The 14,006-nt window shown below is 35.1% G+C and overlaps 1 protein-coding gene across 4 annotated transcripts in view; it reads left to right on the top strand.

Moving 5' to 3' along the window:
• FOXN2 (forkhead box N2) overlaps positions 1-9,180 on the top strand; it is a 65,104-nt gene extending 55,924 nt beyond the window's left edge. For all 4 annotated transcript variants that reach the window (XM_063078726.1, XM_063078725.1, XM_063078727.1 and 1 more), the window contains exons 5-6: positions 3,427-3,495; positions 4,752-9,180. In XM_063078726.1, the coding sequence (XP_062934796.1) occupies positions 3,427-3,495; positions 4,752-5,275 (593 nt within the window). In that variant the 3' untranslated portion in view covers positions 5,276-9,180. The remainder of the gene's footprint in view (positions 1-3,426; positions 3,496-4,751) is intronic.
• The last annotated feature ends 4,826 nt before the right edge of the window (positions 9,181-14,006 follow it).

Here is a 14,006-nt window from a genome sequence, read left to right on the forward strand (position 1 = left end):
TTGGTTCCTTATGAAGTGGATATGTTAAGATAATATAGCTAACTGTTTTTTTGTTTTAGTTCTTGTTTTAAAACACAGCCACCTTTAAAATAGCATAAAGTACTTTATTAATGAAAAAATATTATTACGAAGTGTTTTCAAATAAGACAATAAACAAGTGAGTCTTCAGTTTAAATTTAAAACCGAAACTGATTGGGTACTATAAATAAAAATTGTTTGTAAATTCTACCCAGAGAATTTTTTTTTTGCTTTTGTGCTAAGAGGTCAAGATTGTAAGTTGGGGCTGGCCTGTGGCTCACTCAGGAGTGCAGTACTGATAACACCAAGGCCATGGCTTCAGATCCCTATATAGGGATGGCTGGTTAGTTCACTCTCTGAGCATGGTGCTGGCAACACCAAGTCAAGGGTTAAGATCCCCTTACTGGTCATCTTAAAAAAAAAAAAAAAAAAAAAAAAGTACATTGGACAAATCGTTGATATCAGGTGTTCTTGATTACCATAGTGTTTTGAGTCATTTCTCCATTGCTTGTTTTTAATGTTGAAGTTAAACTTTTTTTCAGTTAATTGGCAAGGCATTGCAGGAAGCATGCTTATAAATGTTTTAAACAAATCAGATATAGGTAACAATTTTTTGCAAAGAAGTATTTGGTTTCACAAAGTTAATTGCATGTAGGAGAGTTCAAATTAATTTGGCTATAATAAATTCTCTACAAGAATTAAATTTAAGGAGCATTTTTCCTATCATTCTACTGTTATAAAAATGATACCTAATTTTGTTTTCATTTTTAAAAATTCTGAAAGAAATGGTGTTCATGGTTTCTTACGTTGTCAAGATAAGCCTCTTAATCAGTTAGTTAGGTATTACGTTTTAGAAATATGTTCCTTGACCTGTAATGGAAATTTGTAATAGGAAGTCAAGTTAGAGATATACTGACTTTTTTTAAAATAAGATTTTATAGGTGCTTCATTTATAAGATTATAAATTTCCTGTAATTGGCTTCTCATTATAATGCATTTCCGTGTTAGATTCTCTCCCTCTCCATCAACTCCATTTTTTATAAAATTGGAAACAAGGTACATCCTCTTTTATTAAAAGAAAAATTATTTTATGGAGCAGAAATCTCTCTGTTAGGGCTTTTGCATAATACCATGCCAGTTGTGCCTTGGGCAAGGACACATGGCTGAGGCAGTGAGTGGGGTCTGAAATCCAGCTGTGTTCTTCTAACTGTGTGAATAGGGAAGCATTCACCTGAAGAGTTGCCTTTTTTCCAGTTCACACAGAGACACAATATGGGCTAGTGGCTGTGCCTTCTTTCTTCAGAGACATGTTAGAATACTAAACTCTGTTAAATTGTCTCAGGTATCACTCTAAAAGACAGGAATTGGAGAGGTTTTTGTTTTCCTAGCCCCTTGGCTATGACATGTGGGGCGTCATTCATGCAAATCCTTTATATTTGCTGTTCTTTCTGTCTGAGATGCTTTTCTCTCAGATATCATTTTTTCCACCTCCCTGAGGTCTTCTTGCCCAACCCGTACCTTCTCTATGAGGCATTCTTGACCTCTGTATTTAAAACAACACTCTCTATCTCCCTTCCCTCTAAATTTTCCTCCCTAGTGGTTATCAATATCTGATATGCTGTGTTTTAATTATTTCTTTGTGTTCTGAGAGGTTAGGGATTTTCCTATTTTGTTTTCTGCTGTATTTCCATAGCCTAGAACAATGTCAGGTGCTTAGTATCAACAGATGATGATAGAGCATTAATTGAAGGCATGAATTCTGGAAATAGACTGCTGAGGTTTAAATCCCACCTCCATATCTAGATACTTCTCTGTTTTCTCATCTTTAAAGTGGAAATATTAATAGTACTCACATCATAAAGTTGTAAGGATTATATCAGTTAATAAGTGATTAGAACATACCAAGTCCACTGAAAGTAGTCAATGTTAGTTATTAATTTGGTGATAATCAGATTAATCTAAGGAAAAGAGGGTAAAGGTATAATATTCTTTACACGTTTATCAAGGGCCTACTATTATTCCAGGCAATGTGGTAACATAGAGGATAAGACACAGTTCCTATGCTAAACAAACTGACAGTCTAATTGGGATGACATTAATGTAGACACCCTGTCGTTTCATAAAGTCACATTTTATTTGAGGGGAAAAAAGGTATAGTATTGTGTGCCCTCTCATAGCAGCCATCTTCTGATTTACGTAAGCCTGTTTATTGAAGTCATAACAATGACATTTTCTACCATAAGAGAGTTATGGTCAAGCTGGAGAGAAAACAAGTCAATATCTTCATGGCTTTATTATCTACAATAACTTTATAATTAGATATTGCAAGTATATTGGAAAACTTTGTGGTAATAAAAATTTCCAGTTTTGAGATACAAATGGGATGCTTTATATCTGAGTTTTATTTTAAATTCTTTCTTTATAAGCTAAAATTTATAAAAACCTTCTAACTTTTCCTTTGTACTTCAGATTACACCATTTTACTTTTCTTTAATTAGTTACTGAGACTAATACATCCCCAAGATGAAGAACTTACAGTAGTAGTACATAAGCAGATGTGAGAGCATGACTATCCATAGCAGTAGAACCTGCTGGGCCAGCCCGTGGCTCACTCGGGAGAGTGCGGTGTTGAGACCAACACCAAGGCCCTGAGTTCGGGTCCTATATAGGGATGGCCGGTTCACTCGCTGGCTGAGTGCGGTGCTGACAACACCAAGTCAAGGGTTAAGACCCCCTTACCGGTCATCTTTAAAAAAAAAAAAAGAACCTGCTGATGCTTTTTAAAGCCCATTTTTATTATGAAATATGCATAATTATGTTTGACCTTGTGAACATTATATAAATCTGTATGTAGTACTTGTAGGCTTGTGTATGACTAAAAACATTACTAATATTTTTGCTACTGCAGTAATTACTCATTTAGCATTTATTGATTCACATGACCTATACTGACCAATTACATATATTTTTATCTCCTGCAACTGGCATGTTAATGTAGTACTTCATAACTGTAGATATACATAGGTAAGGATGTTATTCAAGGTAAAAATGCTAAAAAGTAGTAGTGCTGTACATTCTTAGTTAATTTAGTCAGTTTAAGGGCAAACCTTATTGAAATAGAGTTCAGGTTTTCAACTTCATTGTGAATAATTAAGAAGAGAACTTTTATTATCTCTAGTACCTCTCCATTCTCTTTTATACAACACTGATTTTAAATGAACAAAAGCACTTTGCAAAACAATATGTAGTATAATTTGTTTTAATGTGTTTATGCTTTCTTTCTTTCTCTTTTCTTTTTTAGAATATACACCAAAATCTTAACTCTGGCTCTCTTTGGGTGCATGCAAATACTTATATAGCCTCTCTTTTATAAAGAACATTAATATTACCACTCTTTTCTCTTTTCAGAATCTGATATTGATGCTGCCACTGCAATGATGCTTTTAAATACTTCTATAGAACAAGGAATTTTAGAATGTAAGCAATCATGCTTTTCTTTTTATTAAAATACACTTTTGTGAGTGCCTTTTCAAATTTAATTTAGAATATAAAGTGTTTAAATGTTAAAGGCAAAATTACTTCTTTCTAGTTAAATTGTGTTTCCATATGAATCACTTAGTTTGTTTTACTGTATTCCCATTAATTTATATGCACAATAGAGAGATTGAAGTTAATGCTATGAGAGATTTTTTACATTGATCAAGACATAGAGAAATAAATAGCATATTTAGAAAATATGTTTGAAGAGCTAAAAGTAAAATGAAAGCTATAAATAAGAAAATAAAGGGAGCTATATTTATAACCTCAAAATAGGAAAAGCTTTCTTTAAGATACAAAATGCAAAATCCATAAAGGATGAGTAAATTTAATAAAACATCAAAATGTTAGAGTTCTCACAACAAAAGATATCTTTAATAAAAGTAACATAAAATACTGAGAGAACATTTTTCTTTTCCATATATAACAAAGAATTTGTCTTTATATGAAAGGATCCTGCAAGTCAGAAATAAGAAAACAGTTTAACAGAAAAGTTAGCAAAATACGTGAATAGGTGGGTCTCAGAAGAGGAAATATATATGGACAATACACATGTGATAAGATGTGCCACTTTTCTAGAAATTGGGGAAATACAAAATGAAACAATTTTGAGATAGTTTTTTTGTCTGTGAGATTATAAAAAATTTAAATGATTGATAATATCAGGTGTTAAGTATGGGAATAGGTTTTATCACACACTGTTAGGTATAAATACATATAACCATTTAGGAGGGCAATTTGGGGAATACCAGTTATAATTTAAAATGTGTATATCCATTTTACTTAACAATTCTGTTTCTTGGTATCTCTCCTAGAAAATTATTTGCATATGTGTGAGAAAAGGGATCTCAAAGGATTTTTACTGTATCATTATTTGTACTAGTGAAATATTTAGAACAATCTAAATATCAACAAGGAAATGGTTAGCTAAACAGTGGTACATTCATATTGAGGCATTCTGTGCAAATGGTTCTAAGTAATTACATATTTCATGGAAAAGTCAAGACATACTGTCACATGGTTTAAAAATGTTTCAGATTAATGCCTGCAAAATGATATGATCTGTATAAAAAAGAAAAAAAACTACAAAACATTAATAACTAAAGCACTTCTCAGGAGTGATACAGTAGTTTTAAATGGTCTGTTTTTGCAGTCAAATGCATTTGATCTATTGATGGAAGTTTTATTTTCCACAGGTGAGAAGCCTCTTCCTCTTAAAACAGCATCACAAAAAAAGAGGAGTTATGGCAATGCATTTAATCATCCCAGTGCTGTATGCTTACAAGAGAGTGATTCTTCAGCCACCAGCATTGATCCAAAAGAAGATCACAATTACAGTGCAAGTAGCATGGCAACACAGCGTTGTGCATCCAGGTCTAGCGTGTCTTCCCTGTCTTCTGTGGATGAGGTATATGAATTTATCCCAAAGAGCAGCCATGTGGGAAGTGATGGCAGTGAAGGATTTCATAGTGAAGAAGACACAGACATTGATTACGAAGATGATCCTCTTGGAGACAGTGGCTATGCATCACAGGCTTGTGTAGATACCTCTAAAAAAGGGCAGCCAGGCAAAAAGATGCGAAAACAGTCATGTCAAGAAATTGATGAGGAGCTCAAAGAGGCAGCTGGATCTCTGCTCCACCTTGCTGGAATTCGTACATGTCTAGGTTCCCTAATAAGTACTGCAAAGACACAAAATCAAAAGCAACGGAAAAAATAGATACTTATTAGAGTGAAATTATATTAAAGTGTGGCAATACTCTTCTACTTAATTCTTTACAAGGGATATCAAAGCCATAATGGGACTTCTTTAGTTTTAGAATGGGGGAGGGGTGCTAATTACTTGTTTCTTTCAAACCCTTATTATTATTATTTTTTAAAAAAATTTTATTAAACAGTTGCTGTTAGGATCATGCCCAATCATAAATGTATGATACGAAGTCCTAAAAGCATACTTTCTGTGATGTGTCTCCAAGATTTGGACATTTTTGTATTAGAAAATCCTCGGCCTCTGTCTTAAACTTGTAGGAAAAATCTTTTCTTCTCTTGATAAGTCAAAGTGTAAGATTTGGCAACTCCATAATTTTTTTTCATTTTCTTTTTCAATCTGTAATTAACTATAGTTACTGATCCAGCTAAAAATTTTACTGATGTCTTTGTCATATACTTCTATCCTGACACACAATCCATCCAGTAGGATAAGATTTGGATTTTTATTTTGTCTTAATTTTTGTTTTTAATTATTTTTTTGTTGTGGCATGAGCAGAATCAAAATATAAATTGGGAAAGATCCTAGATGTCTGGAAAGTTCCTTTTGGTTACATACGTACAGAATACAACAAAAAGTTCTAAGATTTAGAAAAGGCAATTTTGTGGTGTGATTGATCTAAGAACACTTCAATTCCTATTACGATGGTTTCTTTGAAATGTTACTTCACAGATACTGCATAGTGTTTACTGGGGCCTTCTGCTTTTTTCACAAAGTGCTTTGCAACCATTGTTTAAGTTTAAGCCACTACCTGTCTTGCTTAGAAATTATCCAGTGAGAAGATACAGCCACAGAGTATGTTACGGAATAACACCCATTTTGACACACTTTTGCAATAAGAATCTTTCATTTGCTTGCTAAATGTATTGCATTTGGAGAGTCTTGTAATAGGAGTGGAGTGGAGTAAAACATCTTGAATACTTGCTACTTATGTCATCATAAGTAAAGGTAGGTCATTTAGGGAAGAATTTCTCCCCAACCTTTGTATGAATTAAATTTGTATGTATACCAAATTAAATTTTGAAACATTTAATGCAACTATAGAGACAAAATATCTTCATGGATTTTTAAATTGTATAAAATTAGATCTTATACAATACATTCTTTTGAGGAGGTAGTGTAAAACCTATATGTGCCATTAATCCTTGCTAAAAGATTTTATATTACTGTTCCAAAAGTGAATTGACTAAGGTATTTTAAGTATTTGAGCAAATCTGCTTGTATGAGACAGTTTTTCATAATATCATTCGTGAAGTTTGAATACATTATTCAGAAAGAACAAGAGATACTAATAAACTAAACTTGTTCACTATATATATTTTTTACAGTGGTGGAAGCAACTTTCCAAAAGTTCAATCTTAGCTTATGTTATACCCTATGTCATAGACAATGACCTTGTTTTTATTTTTCTAATAACTTGTAGGTATACATACACACACAGGCCCTGATGTTGGTTTGCTGCTTTTCAGCTGTTTCTATGACTATCAAGCATTTTTATGGATTTTTTTTTTTTTTATGAGACAAGTATTTTTATTTTAACTTCTAAATTTTATTTGGGCAAAACTGTCAAATGAGAAGAATGATAACAAAAACATCTTTTTCAATGGAAAGAGTTTAAGCCAGGTATAACAGCATAAATATTCTCTGTCCTGTTTCCTTGTTAATTGTAATTGAACCTGTGTAGTAGCCACATTAATCAAATTGGTGCTATCGAAATGTAGTAATTTTTAAATTTGTTGATATGAAAAATAGCCCTTAAGCATGCAAGATGAGGTATTTGGATTTTTTTCTTCTTCATATATGTCACATATATAGAAAATGGCAAAATTAAGTTTACACCATTTACTGTAGACAGTGAATAAAACATCAAAAAAAATGCTTTTACTATAATATAAATAGTAAAGAGATTATAGAAATCATTTTGATAACAATAATTTAAGCTATTCACCATGGCACTCTGGATAGACCGTAACAGTGTTTCAGTGATCTGGTTCCATTTTATTTTGTCACTGAAATTCTGTACCGCAAATGTTCTTCCTGGTTCCTGTCCATTAGATCATTACTCTTTATAAGTAAAGGAAAATGATCTAAGATAAGGAGGTGGGGAGGTTATTCCCAGCTCTAATAGGGATCGTCACAGTTACTTTGTCTTAATATATGTAACAATAATTCTTTAAACCCTTTTGTTTTCTCTCCCTCTTCATGTGCTCCTCCCTCAAATTTAAATGTTTATTACATTCATCACTAGCAAGGATGACAACAAACACTTGTGCTCCAAAAGCTAACGGAAAAGATACAACACAATATTTTACCCTTAATTCTTGTACAGAATTCAGTGTATCACTTTCCATTTGCTAATGTCCCAAGTCAGTTATTTTCAAGGGGAAGAAACTTTTAATTATATTCTCCTATTTACTTCTGTAGAAGTTGATTCTCATTCCTCAGGAGTGTTGAGATAGAAACGTGGCTAATAAGCACCCAATTAAAGGAAGTCATTCCAAGTCCTATGGACTGGAAATTATATTACCAATAATATATTAATAACAAATTTTACTGCTATAAAAACAACTTGGAAACCCCAAAGAGATTACATACTTTCCAACATATTCTAAAACTGTGACTTAAGCTGACATACAATTTGCCTTACATCCAAGTAGTATAAATTTTGTTGCAATCCATTCCAGTTAATATATCCCTAGTAAAAGTTTTGACTTGGCACAATTAATCTTCATCTTTCACATGCCAAATAGAACCAGTATTTTTTGAATATATTTTTGAAATTTATTTGTGCAATATATTATTAAATTGGTTAATATTTTATTTTACTTTTCAAATTCAGAGAAAGAAAAGTTTACCTGTATTTGTGGAAAAGCCAACTATTGGTGGATCACCTCCCCTTTTCCACCTTTGAGTTTTTTCTGTCCTCATAGCCAACATGACTTCTTTTAACTTAGATTCCTTCGTATGTATTAAAGTTTAGTATATATATATTTTCTTTTTTGCTGTTTTCTGAGGCATTATGTAAAGGGTTCATAGTAGATGGTCAGTTAAATGTCGGCACAAATTCAAAGCTAGAGAAAGGGTTAAGGAGGGAATGTATGTGTCTTAGTAGACCAGGAGGCCTTTCCCAGTAATTTTTATGCAATAGATGTGAATAATTCACAAAGCTGTAAAGACTGTTGTCTTAAATACTACAGTAATTTAACACCCTTTTGTGAAGATCATAACATTTAATTAAGAAACTTTGAGGCTTTCTGGTTTACATATATTTTATAGTTTTTTGTTAGTTTGAAATGTGTAAGCTTTGATTTAAACAAAGTTTACTTTAATATGTTAATGATGTAGTCAAAATATTTATTGAAAGGCAAAGCAGAGTATTTTAATGTTATACCTGCCATTTTTCTTTAAAGCACATTTTTCATCTAACTGCCAGTGCCATTGTTAAAACTTGTTTTTAAAATTGTTGTACATTTCTTATTAAACTAAGTGTTTAAAGTATTATGTTACCATCATATAGTGTATAAAAATGTATAATTGCCAATTCATTGTAACTATTATTTATTTTTAAGTAAAAGTGTAAGAATGCTTTCTGATTCAAGAAATGTTATTACACTTTCCTTGTCCTCTTTTCTGAAGTAGCATAAAAATTGTCCTGAGTTTGGGTTATAACTGCCAGTAGATGACCAGTCACAAGTGAACCACTTCTCAGTTGCCAGTCTTTGCTCATATTAAAAAACAACTTACAAATGTTTAGTTTTTGTATCTAATCTGATATTAAAATGTTTATAAAGTTTATTTTTACCAAAGAGATGCAATTCTTTATGATAAAGTACTGCAGAATAAACTTTGTTTTATAACATTTTTGTGCTTTCTCTGTTCTTTTGCAGGGGGTAGTGTGTATGTAGGTGGCTCATACATCTACACATACATACTTTCTATTGTGGTATTACAAAGTTGGAGTCATACAGATGAAAAATAGTTTCAATTTCAGAATTTTTAAAAATCTGTATTTTTTTAAAGTATTGTTTTCCCTGGTTTTCAATGTCATCTTAATCGTTGAAAGCTAAAATAGTATTAAATGATTCCCTCGCTAAAGTTGAGTTTCTTTTCCTATTCGTTTATATATATGATCTAGAAAAATGGAGTATAATATGAAATTAAGATTATTTCTAAGTACAGAGGTGTTACTTCAAAAATATCAATAATACCATTTTTAAAAATTGGAGTATTAGTCCGTTTATGTTGCTTACAACAAAATACCTGAAACTGGGAGATTTATAAAGAAAAATTTATGATTTACGGTTTCTGAGGCTCGGAAGTCGAGTCAATCTGGTGGTGGCAACAATGACCCAGTGGTCTCACATTGCTAGATGGTGGACCAGAGAGATCAGAGCAGAGACAGACTCTCTTCATTTAAAGCCCTCAGAACGACACACCTGACCACCATTTTTAATCCATTCACTAATGCACGGTCCTACAATCCAATCCCCTCTTCAAGGCTGCACCTTTCAATGATCAAAATAGGATTTTCCACTCTCTTAACAGCCACAGAGGGGGCCAAGTTTCTAACACATAAAATTTAGATGACACAATTCAAGCTTCAGGGAGTTTGGGGGACATGATCCACTACATTCTGCCCCTGACCCCCCAAACTCATATCCTTTTCACATGCAAATGCATTCATTTCATCCCCAAAGTCTTAACTTGTTTCAACTCAAGAGTCCAAAGTTCGAAGTCGCATCTGTGAAATCAATACAAGCTATCTACTTCCAAGATACAATGGTGGGACAAACATAGGGTACATATTCCCATTCCAAAAAGGAGAAATAGGCCAAAAGAAAGGGGTAACAGGCCCAAACAAGTCTGCAACCCAGCAGGACATGCACTGAATCTTAAAGCTGGTGAATCTTGTAACTTGACTCCATGTTCAATGTCCTCTGCACACTGGTGTGGGAGGTGGGTCCCCAAGTCCTTTGGCAGCTCCACTTCTGTGGCTTTCTTGGTCTTAGGTGATGCTTCAGCTCTCACAGGCTGGGTCGCACCCTGGTAACTCCACAGGTCTGGGGTCTCCATGGTGGTCCCACTCTCATGGCCCTACTAGACATGGTGCTGATGGGGTTTCTCTACTGCAACTCTGACCCCACATTTCTGCTTGGCATTGCTCTAGTCAAGGTTGTCTGTGATGATTCCACCCCTGTGATAGATTTCTTCCTGGGCCCCCAGACTTTTCCATATATCTGAAATCAGGGTGGAGGCTCCCAAGCCTCCACAGCTCTAGCATTCTGCAAGCCTGCAGACCTAACACCACGTGGATGCAGCCAAGCCTTCCTGCTTGTATTTTCCAAAGCTGCACGTCTAGCCACACCTGGGGCCAATTTAGCCACAGCTGGAGCAGCCAGAGCAGCTGGGGTGCTGGTGCTGGAAGCAGCTTCCCAAGGTGGTTCTGAGCAGTGAGCCTGTGGAGGGTGCCTCAGACCTGTTCCCCAAGACCATTTTGTCTACCTAGGTCTTTGGACCTGAAATGGAAGGATTGGCCCTAGAGGCTTCTGCAATGGCTTCAAGGCCCTTGGCCCCTTCTCTTGATAATCCCCTTTCTTTGTACTAATCTTGTAGCTAATGTTCATGGGGGTGCACCACTGCATGCTCTGCTTCTCTACCACATACATGGCCAGGCTGCAAATTTTCTAAATTTTTACACTCTGTTTCCCTTTGAAATTCTGGCTTTATGTCATGACTGCTGCCCTAACTCAGAGTATGTTGTTACAAGTAGCCATGCAGCTTCCTTAATGCTTTGCTGCTTAGAAATTTCTTCAGCCAAATGCTCTGGTTCACAACTCCTAAGTTTCGACTTCCACAAAGTCCTAGGGCATGGACAGAATGTAGCCAAGCTCTTTGCCAGTTCACAGCAAGGGTGATCTTTGCCCCAGTTTCCAATAAACTCTGTATTTCTGAGATCTCCTTGGAATGGTCTTCACAGTCCATATTTCTATCAGCATTCTGCTCACCACCACGTAACCAGTCTCTAAGACATTCCAAACTTTCCCTGTCTTTTTATTTTTTTCTTAAGATGACCAGTAAGAGGATCTTAACCCTTGACTTGGTGTTGTCAACACCACGCTCTCCCAAGTGAGCGAACTGGCCATCCCTATATGAGATCCAAACCCATGGCCTTGGTGTCGTCAGCACCTCACTCTCCTGAGTGAGCCATGGGTCAGCCCCTCCCTGGTCTTTTTGTCTTCTTCTGAGTCCTCCAAACTCCTCCTACCCTTGCCTAACACCCATTTACAAAGCTGTTTCCACATTTTCAAGTATCTGTTGTAAGCAACACCCCACTTCTCTGGTACCGATTTTCTGTATTAGTCCATTTTGTGTTGCTAGAACAGAATACCTGGAACTGGGTAATTTATAAAGAAAATGAAATTTACTGCTTACAGTTTCTGAGGCTGGAAAGTCCAAAGTGCATATGGTGGTGGTGAGAGTGACCTAGGAGTCTCACATCGCAAGATGGTGGAAACAAAGAGCAAATAGAGAGAAATACTCTCTTCTTTTAAAACTCTCAGAACTGTGTCCCTGACCACCATTTTTAATCCATTCAGTACTGCATGGTCCTACAATCCAATCACCTCTTCAAGGCCCCACCTTTCAATTATCATAATAGAATTTCCCACTCTCTTACCAGCCACAGAGGGGGTCAAGTTTCTAATACATAAAACTTGGGTGACAATTCAAGTTCAGGAAGTTTGGGGGGGACATAATTCAATCCACTACAGGTATTCTCCAAAATAACCTACAGGTTCAATGCAATCCTGATCAAAATACCAATGACATTGATTACAGAAGTAGAAAATACAATCCTAACATTCATATGGAACAACAAAAGACCCTGAATAGCCAAAGCAATCCTGAGCACACACACACAAAAAAGCCAGATGCATAATACTACCTTACTTCAAACTATACTATAAAGCTATAGTAACCAAAACAGCATGGTGCTGGCATGAAAACAAACCAATGGAACAGAATAGAGAACCCAGAAATCAACTCACTTACAGCCAACTGATCTTTGACAAAGGCAACAAGAACATACACTGGGGAGAAGACTGCTTCTTCAATAAATGGTGCTGGAAAAACTGGAAATCCATATGTAGAAAAATGAAACGACCCATACCTCTCACCATATTCCAAAATCAATTCAAAATGGGCAAAGACTTAAATTAAGACCTGAAACTATAAATATCCTAAAAGAAAATACAGGGTAAACACTTCAGGATATAGGACTGGGCAAAGACTTTATGAATATGACTCAAAAAGCACAGGCAACAAAAGAGAAAATAAACAAATGGGATTATTTTAAACTAAAAAGCTGCACAGCAAAAGAAACAATTAACAGAATGAAAAGACAACCTACAGAATGGGAGAAAATATTTGCAAACTATGCATCTGACAAGGGATTAAACATCCAGAATATAAAAAGAACTCAACAGTAAGAAAATAAGTAACCCACTTAAAAAATAGGCAAAAGAGCTGAACAGACATTTCTTATGTGAAGATATACAAATGGCCAACAGACACATGAAAAAATGCTCAACATCACTCAGCATCGGGGAAATGAAAATCAAAACCACACTGAGATACCATCTGACCCCTGTTAAATGGGCTGTTATCAAAAAGACCATAACAAATGCTGGTGAGGATGTGGAGAAAGAGGAACCCTCCCACACTGTTGGTGGGACTGTAAATTAGTGGAGCCTTTATGGAAAACAGTATGGAGGTTCCTCAAACAACTACAGATAGAACTGCCATTGTATATACCCAAAGGAATGGAAATCATCATGTTGAAGGAATACCTGCCCTCCCATGTTTGTTGCAGCCCTATTTACAATAGCCAAGAGTTGGAATCACCCTAAATGCCGTTGACAGATGACTGGATAAGGAAAACATGGTATATATATATACTCGATGGAATAATACTGTGCCATAAAAAAGAATGAAATTCTGCCACTCACAGCAACATGGATGAACTTAGAGAAAATTATGTTAAGTGAAATAAGCCAGGCACAGAAAGAGAAGGAAGGAAGCAAGGTAGGAAGGAGAGAGAAACAATCACAATAATATATTAACTTAAAAAAAAAAAAAAAGAAACCAGAACTACAGTTATTAGAGATTAGATGTGGGATAGGGGGACAGTGAGGGGGGTTACTGAGAAAATGGTTAAGGGTCACAAAGATTGATTACGTTTTGTAAACATGAGTATACTAATTGTCCTGATTTGATCACATTTTGTACAGATGTATTGATATTCAATTTTGTACCCCACAAATATATAATCAATTATCTTTTGATAAAAAAGCTGTCCCCCCCCCAAAAAATAAATGTACAGCCAAGCTGACAGCTCAAACTGCTCCTCATCTGTAAAGTGCGGAAAAAACAACCTGCTTTAAAGTGTGATATGGGGCTGGCCCATGGCTCACTCGGAAGAGTGTAGTGCTGATAACACCAAGGCCATGGGTTCGGATCCCATATAGGGATGGCTAGTTTGCTCACTTGGGAGAGTGTGGTGCTGACAACACCAAGTCAAGGGTTAAGATCCCCTTACAGGTCATCTTTTTAAAAAATTTTAAAAATTAAAAAAAATGAGGTGTGATATGAAGACAAATTAAAATAATATAAAATATGACTAAAT

Source organism: Cynocephalus volans, chromosome 14 (assembly GCF_027409185.1).
Source record: "Cynocephalus volans isolate mCynVol1 chromosome 14, mCynVol1.pri, whole genome shotgun sequence".
Lineage (NCBI taxonomy): Eukaryota > Metazoa > Chordata > Mammalia > Dermoptera > Cynocephalidae > Cynocephalus > Cynocephalus volans.